This window comes from Otolemur garnettii, unplaced genomic scaffold, assembly GCF_000181295.1.
Source record: "Otolemur garnettii isolate 467f Iridium unplaced genomic scaffold, OtoGar3 scaffold00086, whole genome shotgun sequence".
Lineage (NCBI taxonomy): Eukaryota > Metazoa > Chordata > Mammalia > Primates > Galagidae > Otolemur > Otolemur garnettii.
The window spans coordinates 8,398,524-8,407,173 of NW_003852481.1; the positions used below are offsets into that span (position 1 = coordinate 8,398,524).

At 52.0% G+C, this 8,650-nt stretch overlaps 1 protein-coding gene across 1 annotated transcript; it reads right to left on the reverse strand.

Moving 5' to 3' along the window:
- Positions 1-206: 206 nt before the first annotated feature.
- APOA1 (apolipoprotein A1) lies at positions 207-2,418 on the reverse strand. Its single transcript, XM_003794772.3, has 4 exons — positions 2,115-2,418; positions 1,814-1,876; positions 1,473-1,626; positions 207-868 (listed from the first exon to the last, which is right to left on the reverse strand). The coding sequence occupies exons 2-4, from the start codon at positions 1,854-1,856 to the stop codon at positions 265-267; spliced, it is 801 nt and encodes a 266-aa protein (XP_003794820.1). The 5' UTR covers positions 1,857-1,876; positions 2,115-2,418; the 3' UTR covers positions 207-264.
- Positions 2,419-8,650: the final 6,232 nt, after the last annotated feature.

Here is an 8,650-nt window from a genome sequence, read left to right on the forward strand (position 1 = left end):
TTCCCGAGTCTTGTGAGGGACAGGGGCTCCACTTCTTCTCTCCCAACCAGCCAGGCGCCCAGCAGGTCCTCCCACACTGATAAGGGGAGCACCGTCTGGTTTTGGAGTTTCTCCGCTTGGGCAGGAAGTCCCTGCTCCAGGCTTCCCTGCAGGTCCCCTCGGTGTCCTGCACCCTGCCTCCATCCTCCCCAAAGAAATGAAGCTGCTTCCCACTTTGGAAACGTTTATTCTGAGAAACCAGGCAGGGCAGCGGCGGCGGGCACCTTACTGGGTGTTCAGCTTCTTGGCGGCCTCATCCAGGGCGCTCAGGAGGCTGACCTTGAAGCTCTCCAGCACGGGCATCAGGCCCTGGCGCAGGTCCTCCAGCGCGGGCTTGGCTTTCTCGCCCAGCGCGCTCAGGTGCTCGCTGGCCTTGGCGTGGTAGTCAGCTAGGCTGGCGGTGCCGCCCTCCTTGAGGGCCTCGAGGCGCGTGGCCAGGCGCTGGCGCAGGTCGTCGCTGTAGGGAGCCAGCTGAGTGCGCAGCGTGTCCACGTGGGCGCGCGCGCGGTCGCGCAAGTCCTCGCCTAGCGGGACCAGCTTCTCGTGCAGCTCCTGCAGCTTCTGGCGCGCGCCTTCGCGCAGCTCGGAGCCCAGCGGCTCCACCTTCTGACGGTAGCGTTCCACCTCCTCCTGCCACTTCTTTTGGAACTCGTCCAGGTAGGGCTGCACCTTCTGCTTCACCTCCTCCAGATCCTTGTTCATCTCCTGCCGCAGTCCCTCAGTCTCCTTCTCCAGCTTATCCCAAAACTCCTGGCTCACTGTGCCCAGCTGCTCACGGAGCTTGGTCAAGGTGGGGGTCAAGCTGTCCCAGTTGTCCAGGAGTTTCAGGCTGGAAGAGGAGAGAGAGGGGCTGAGGGGTGGCCTTCCCGGGCTCCCTGGCTTGCCCTGGAGCTGCAAGCCCAGCGCCCCAGCTGTCCCCAGTTGAGCCGTGGGCATCACCTGCCCCAGAGCGTGCCATAGCTGTGGGCTTGGGTTGCCCACTGCCTCATTCTGTACTCCTGCCCCCACCTCCACGGCCCCTTGTGCAGATGGTCTGAGGCACAGAGAGGAGCTAGAAGGAGTGGGTGCCTGGTGTTGCCTATCCCCAGAGCTGGGCCCTTGAAGGACCTAGCCTCTTCCAGTCCATTCTCCTTTCGAAGACAACCAACACTCTTGCCAGGCAGGAGCAGAGGTGGTTAAGAAGGGGAAGGAGCTTCCTGCACTTGCAAGCAGAACGTGGTGCTGTGGTTACTGATCAGGTAGCACTGGTCTGTCCCTTGCAGTGGGTGTGTGACCCTGCATGGGAATCCCATGTTGGTTTCTCCATCCAAACCATCCCTGGGGTCTGATCCATCAATCAGCAGGTAAGGATTTGGTTACAACATCTTCTCACTAGCCTCTCTGCCCCACCAGCATTCTCTTCCCCTGTCCCAGACCCCAGGCTGGGTCCTTACTTTAGCTGTTTTCCCAAGGCGGAAGCTTCGAACTGGGACACATAGTCTCTGCCGCTGTCTTTGAGTGCATCCACATACACAGTGGCCAAATCCTTCACTCGATCCCAGGGGGACTCGGGCTCATCTTGCTGCCAGAAATGCCGAGCCTGGCTCCCTGGGGGTGGGAGGGAGACCCAGATCAGGCCAGCTCTGGGCTGGGATCTGAGCAGAAATGCCAGGCTTGGAGGTGGGGAAGAGAGGCCTAATGAGAAATCCTGCTCCCTGTGCCCAGGAAGGTGGACCACAGAGGTTTAGGGCGAAGGCCCCCAATGACTGGCTTCCCTAGGTTGGAGGGTACCTACCCGTTAGGAAGAGCACAGCCAGCGTCAGCACCACAGCTTTCATCCTGAAGTGGGATAGGTGACCTGGAGAAGAAAAGGGGCCTGGCTGAGTGGGAATCCTCTAGGGCAGCAGTTCTCAACCTGTGGGTCGCGACCCCTTTGTAACAATGAAAATACATTGTGGCATTAGGAAGGCTGAGAACCACTGCTCTAGGGTGCAGAAGCAGCCAGGGGAGGAGGGAACAGCCTGGAGAAGACGGCAGGTACCCAGACTTCTAGGGCCAGGGAGCTAGAGTAGCCTGGAGTAGGCACTAGCACTTACCTCCCTCTGCAGACTCTGACTGAGAGCAGTCTCACCCAGGGCCTATTTATGTCTCTAGCCAGGGGCTGGGCTGGGAGCCTGATAAGCCAGCCCCGGCCCTGTTGCTGATCACTGGTCCTGGCGATGTGGAACTTAAGAGTTCAAGGATCAGCCTTGTCCCTGGGGCCGGGCAAATAGAGTGGGCAAACAGGAAGCTGCGGGGGCTGCAGGGCAGGGATCAAGGGTTTGGGTGGGGGTAGAGGGGAGTAGTTGCAGGTCCCTAGAGTGGAGGTTACTTGCGCTCATCCCCTTCCCCACCACGGGAGTGTGGGTGTAGCAGAGGAGAGGAAGGGAGGGACACTGGGACTCCTCCACTCAGAAGGCCTCCTCCCCCACTATCTGTTCGCATTCCAGGAGATTGTTCCCAGCCCCTGTCTCCAGTCCCCACCTCCCAACACTTTTCTGTCCTGCACACCTCTCTGCAGGCCTCCCAGATCCGCAAACTGCAGAGAACTTAACACTGAGGACTTGCCTGAGGAGAGAAGAGAGACAGGCTCAGTGGCTCCCAGACTGAGCTTGTGCAGACCTCTGGCATCTCTAGAGACCAACTTGGAATTACCAACTTTTTTTGTTGTTGTTGCAGTTTGGCTGGAGCCCAGTTCAAACCTGCCACCCTCGGTATATGGGGCCAGCACCATAGTGCATTTAATTTTGAAATGCAGAACTAGTGTCCTCTGTGCCCCCTCTGAAAATAACTTCATCTATCTTGACCATCACTTCAAGAAAGGAAAGACTTTTTAACAACAAAAAGGGATAATCTCAGAAATAAATCACAGAACTTGTGTCACCAGAATCGAAGATGTGTACTTTTGCCTTGTTTGTATAATCTACTTGTTCACACCTAGGTGAAAGGGACACGGGCCTTTAGGGACCCCTGAGGTGGTGGAAAGCCCCTGGGCAGGGACGTGGCCAGGAGACCTGGCTACTCACAAAGAAAACTGCAGGCAAATTATGTTATCTCTGTGAGCCTCAGTTTCCTGTCTGCAAAATGGGGGCACACATGGTCAGCATTGTTGGAAGCCCCTGGGAAAGCCCGTGCATGTGGAATTCTGCACCTGGGTATTTGCAGCGCCACCTTGGAAGCTCCTCCTGGAAGGCCCTGAGGTATAGTAACCCCTACTATGACAGGAGGTCACTGAGACCCCAGGGGTAGAGCCTGTGAGCTTGCGAGTGAGAGGAGCTGTGAGATCACTTGGTCTCCCCCGCCCCTGTCTCTCAGATTAGGAGTGAAAAGAGTGGAGGGCATTTGCCCAGTGTCTCTCATCTCTCAGGGAGTTAGAGACAGGGCTGGACCTAGAACCCAGGAAACTCCTTAACACTCTAGAAACCAGCCTGGCATCCTCTTGTCTGCCAGACTGGGAGTGGCTGGTCTCATGCCTTTTGCTTCAGAGAAGGCCTTGGAGCCAGAAAACCTTTGAATTTTGAAGGGTTTGAATTCCAGCTCTGCTACTTATTAGCTGTTTGACCATGGACTAGTTAGATAACCTTCCCACACCTCAGTTTCTTATCTGCTACATAAAGATAATGATAGAACATGCCATCTCCCTGAGTTATAGTAGGGGTTTCTGTATGACAGGCAGAATAACGGCCCCTAAAGATGTTCCTGTCCTAATTCCTGGAGCCTGTGACTGTACCTGAGAGGGTGGAAGGAATTTTACAATTGTGAGTGAGGGCCTGGAGATGGGGTAGTTAGCCTGGGTTATCCAGATGAGCCACTGTAATCACGAGGGTCCTTACATATACGAGAGGCAGGCAGTGGAGTCAAAGCAGGAGATATGAGGGTGGCCAGAGGACAGAGCAATGTGACTGCTGGAGGGGGCGATGAGCCAAGGGATGAGGGCAGTTCCCCTTGCCACCCACCTGGAAGCTGGAAAAGGCAAACATTTTCCCCTGTAGCCTCCAGGAGGGGGGCAATTCTGCTGACACCATGATCTTAGGCTAGGGTGACCCATTTTAGACTTGTCCAGAACTACAAGATAATAAATTTTTGTTTTTTATGCATGAAATCTTAACAGGTATGCACAACTATTAGAAAGGTATCTATGAGTAAACAGTAACTGTTCTGAGTCCCAAATCCCAACTTCTGGTATTCTGTCTCCTGTGTGCCCCCATCCTCTGGTCCATCCATGAACACACTTGCTTTGTCAGACCATAGCCCAAGCCCTTAGCTTCTGGCAGAAGTGGGGAAGGCAGGGGTCTCACATTTTTCTGCTGGGCCTTGACTTGCAGGTACCGAGATGTGGGACTTCTTTTCCAGAACTGAATCAGCCCCAGAAGTCTCTGGGACCATGCATAGGAGGTGGCTTTGGTAAACAGCAAGCCTGGGTGCCACTTGGTCATCCCAGCTGGTGGTGGGGCAGTTCATAGGTGTCTCGAGCCAAGAGACGTTCCTTTTGGGAGGGGATATGTCCCAGCCAGCACATGAGGGATCTCAGCAGCCTACTGGTGGGACACTAAGCTACTTGCCACTGTTGACCCTTTTTGTTGGTTTATGACAGAAATGATTATGATGGGTTAGCCTAATAGCTAACATTTGCAAGATTCTTTAGTAGCCAAAGCACTTTCACAGCTGATTTAGTATCTCCCTGTAAGGCCGGAGGCCAGATTTTACCCTTGTTTGCCTGTGGGGCAAGTACAGCTCAGGGCTGATAAGAGCTGCCCTGCAGCCTTCAGCTGTCGGTAGTAAGTGCTGGCAGGGCTGGGAGTCAGGAGGCCTGGCTTCTAGTTCTTTGAGAATGGCCAGCAGCAACAAAGCCGCCAGCACCCATGGCCCTCTGACTCTATTAAAGGACTTCTCGGTTTCGGGGCTCAGGGATTCCAAGGCATTGGGATAGGGGGTGCTGTTTGACAGCATCTTACCAAACAGGACGTTTCCTTTTTTTAATATTCACTAGATGTCTTCTCCATTTCATTGCAAGATATTTGGCTTAAACTAGACCAAGCCCATCTTTACTAATATCTTGGAAAGTAAGATCTTTCTGGACAGCGTCCTATGGGAAAACAACCAGCCCACTGGGCTCATCCCAGACTCAGACTTCAGGTCCAGCCAAGCAGGCCTTGTTAGAAGCGCTGAGGGTCCAAACTGCACTAGCTGTTCAATAGATGTGGGGTCCACCAATGTGGGCCCTTGTTCCTACCATTTATTCCCCTACTCTTGAGTCTCCAGAGCAACTGTTCCCAAACTAGGTCACTAACTGCTGGCCCTGGGTCCCTTCACACGTGTAGGAGTGCTGGCAGCTGCTGCTGGAGTGGAGTTTGATCGGAATGTTCAGCAAATCCTTTCACAATTTATGTCTCAACAGACTGATTAGTCTGTATTGAGAGGACTCTGTCCCATTAGGGCTGGCAGATAGCAGACACTCAGCAAATATTTGCTCAGTGAATGACACTGGCACACTGAAGGAAGGGTCACCAGACTGGTGAAGAGTCTTATGGAGGAGTGGGCCTTGAGCGGGGGGCGGTGGTGGGGACTCAGCCTTGTACCTGCCCCAAGAACATTTCCACTGAGCACACATGGGGTGGCCATTCTGGCTGTGCAGGAAGAGGATCTCCCCACTGCCCCCCACTTCCTGATTGGCAATTTTGTTGCAACTCTTAGGACAGAGCCCCAAGTTAGACCCTAGGGCCCGGAATTATAACCAGCTATACAGGATTCTCTCCTGCCTCCTGCTTAGGAGAATAAGGCCAAGACAGAGTTCAACTTCCACCAGCACAGGGCGAGCAGCCCTCTGACTTCCGACCGTTGCAACTGGAGGGGGTGCTGTCCACTGCATAAGGATCTGCCAGCACGGCCTGTTTGCTAGAGCACAGAGATATCCAGGTCTCTATCCGGGAGATAGTGGTTCACTCAACCTCTAGCCCAAAGGCACCCTGGCTGATTTAAGGAGAGAAATCAGCAAAAGCTATGACGGTTGTTGGAAGGCATCTGTGTGTATCGCTGTTTGGTTCCAGAGACTCACTTAGCCTTGCCTGGGGGTGTGTGCAGACTGACGATTTCTAGGAGACCCTTTTTGCGAAGGCTCTTTTCTGTTCTCAACAATCCCACGGCAACTTCCTAGTCCTCCGTGGACTCTAAGGCCTTTGTAAGTTCCTTCCTTTCATAGGAACTCAGTGTTTCCAGCTTCGGTAAGCTTTCTTCATAGACTTTCAACCAGCTATCTCTTAGTCATGCTTCGGACTCTGCTGAAAATTCTACCTTGCCCTTTGGAGTTCAGACATGGAAACGGGGAAAACTATAGGATACGTCCCCTTCCTGTCCTAACACTCATTTGGCTTTCCTATCACTAGCCCACTGGGGTCACCTCAATCAAGGGTCCGGCCTGTGCCAGCTCTTTCAGAACTTCTCTCCTTCAGAAGTACCCTTTCAAGGAATCTATTTTCCATCGACCTCGGCACACTCAAATGCTCCCTCCTAAGGGAGCAGAGTCCAAGCTGAGTGTCTGGGGACACAATGTGAGGCTGAGTTCAGGCTTCTAGTTTCATCAGGCCAGATAGAGGTGAGATAATGAATCACTCCAAGCCCCACCCTAAGCTTGGGACACCTCTCCAGCCTCCACCCACCTGGATGCTTCTCCCAACTAGACTCTGGATCCCAAGGCCAACACCACACCAGCCTAAGAACATGATCAGATTTTTATTTTCACAATCTCCCACCTAACCATTTGACTGAGTTGGCATGCCCTACTAAAGAAAGGACAAAAGGTCTTAGCACTTTGAATCTGGAGATTTCTTTTTTTAATCCTTTTTTAGTTCAACATAAATGAGAAAGAAAAAATACTTCTGACATTTTCAAAGAACAGAAATAGGAAAGTATGTTCATATACATTCAACATATACTGCGCATATTGTTTACTACAATACAAAGCAATGACTTTTTTAAAGTGTAGTTCGCAAGATGGCACGGTTAGTAGGCTCACTGGCTTTCGTCTGGGTGGTTGCTGGAGGTGCAGTCTGCTCTCCCATACGTACAGTACCTTGTAAACAGATCAGGCTGAGCATGTGGTGGTAGGAGGGTGCACCAGGGGCATCAGAGCTGGAACAAGCCCAGAGAAGTCCAACAATAGCTTTCAGGGCTTTCTTGAAGGCTTCTCACGAGTAGTTGGTGACCCCACCAAGTGGAGGGAAGATTGGGGACCGTGGAAACACAGGACAGATCCCAAGAAAGGCTCTTGCACTGTAGAAATCCACGAGGGATGTTGGGACCAGGAGCTGAGCTGCCAGTATCAGTGGAGAAGGACAAGCTGCATGGGACCCTACCAGCGACACCAGGATGGCCATGCCTGGCACCCGCTTTCTTCTGTGCAAATTCAGGATGAAAGAGTAGGAGGGGACGTGGGACCTCTTACTCTTTTTCCAGAGAAAAGGATTGAGAGTTAGAGTATTTAATGTCTCTCTCTTGTTTTGAAGATCAGAAGGAGATAACCCAGATCCTCTCTCAGCCCCTAGCCAGCAGAGAAGACTTTGGTTTCTAACAATGGAGAGAAATAAAGATAATGACGAAGACAATAGCTATTGCGTATGCACTGCTTCAGCTGGGAAAAGGAGACCACTGCATCTGCCACGGGCACGGGTAAGAGCAGCTCACGATTACAATGCCGAAAGGAAACGCTTGGAACAGAAGGTGCAAGTCCCGATCCAAATAGAACAGAATCTGGTTAAACATTTCTCTTTGAAACAAAATCCCTTTATCTTTATTTATTAATAATAATAATAACAATAATATCAACATTTATCAAAAACAATTCCTACATGATCAAGAATTAAAATATAGGGGGCTGAGGAGGCCCAGGAAGGAGGCGGCGGCTAGTAGAGAGGCAGGACCCGAGACAACCTCCTATGCTTCTTGCTTCTGACACAGGCCAGAAGAGAAAAGCATACTCATATATAATATATATACGTATGTGACATATATATATATTATATGCATGATAGGTTGATATATGTAAGTATATGGAGAAACAATCCTTTTACGGCACAATAGAAAATGAGAATGAACGGTGACCCGGAAAGCACGGTCCACCACTGTTTGGTGTTTAGTCCGTGGTAGAACCAGTGGATGGGGAAGGCATCCGGCTTTCCAGGTTACATGAGGGGAGCTGAGTCCTACACCAGAGAGAAGACTCAGATGGAGCCCGTCAAGACGGGGTCACTCTCGGCTTCCTGGCTAAGTCTTGACAGGCTCCTGGCTGGGCTAGACCTGCTATTCAGTAAAGACTTCTCCAGGTTCCAGGCTGGGGTTTGTCTTCCTTGGCTCTCTCTTAGTTGGCTAAGGACCAGAGGCCATCAGCGTTCCACTCTCCTTTTCCTGGCCACTAAGATTCCAGAGGACGTTGTCCTCTAGCATTTACTCCTGTGGAAGAGCAATGAAGAGGAATGGAGGGTGCTCTGATGATAGAGGCGAGGGAGGAAGTGGCCCTGAGGCCCCTGGTCTCTGAACTTTAACTGCTTTGCTCTCCTGTCTCAAAAAAGGAAAGAAAGGAAAAAAAAAAAAAGACAAC

Excerpts from the sequence above, each read along its gene's own strand:
- APOA1 (XM_003794772.3), bottom strand. The coding sequence starts at position 1,856 with ATGAAAGCTGTGGTGCTGACGCTGGCTGTGCTCTTCCTAACGG. Across the intron at positions 1,627-1,813 it reads GGCTGTGCTCTTCCTAACGG|GGAGCCAGGCTCGGCATTTC; the intron begins GTAGGTACCCTC and ends TCCCACCCCCAG. Across the intron at positions 869-1,472 it reads GCCTTGGGAAAACAGCTAAA|CCTGAAACTCCTGGACAACT; the intron begins GTAAGGACCCAG and ends CTCCTCTTCCAG.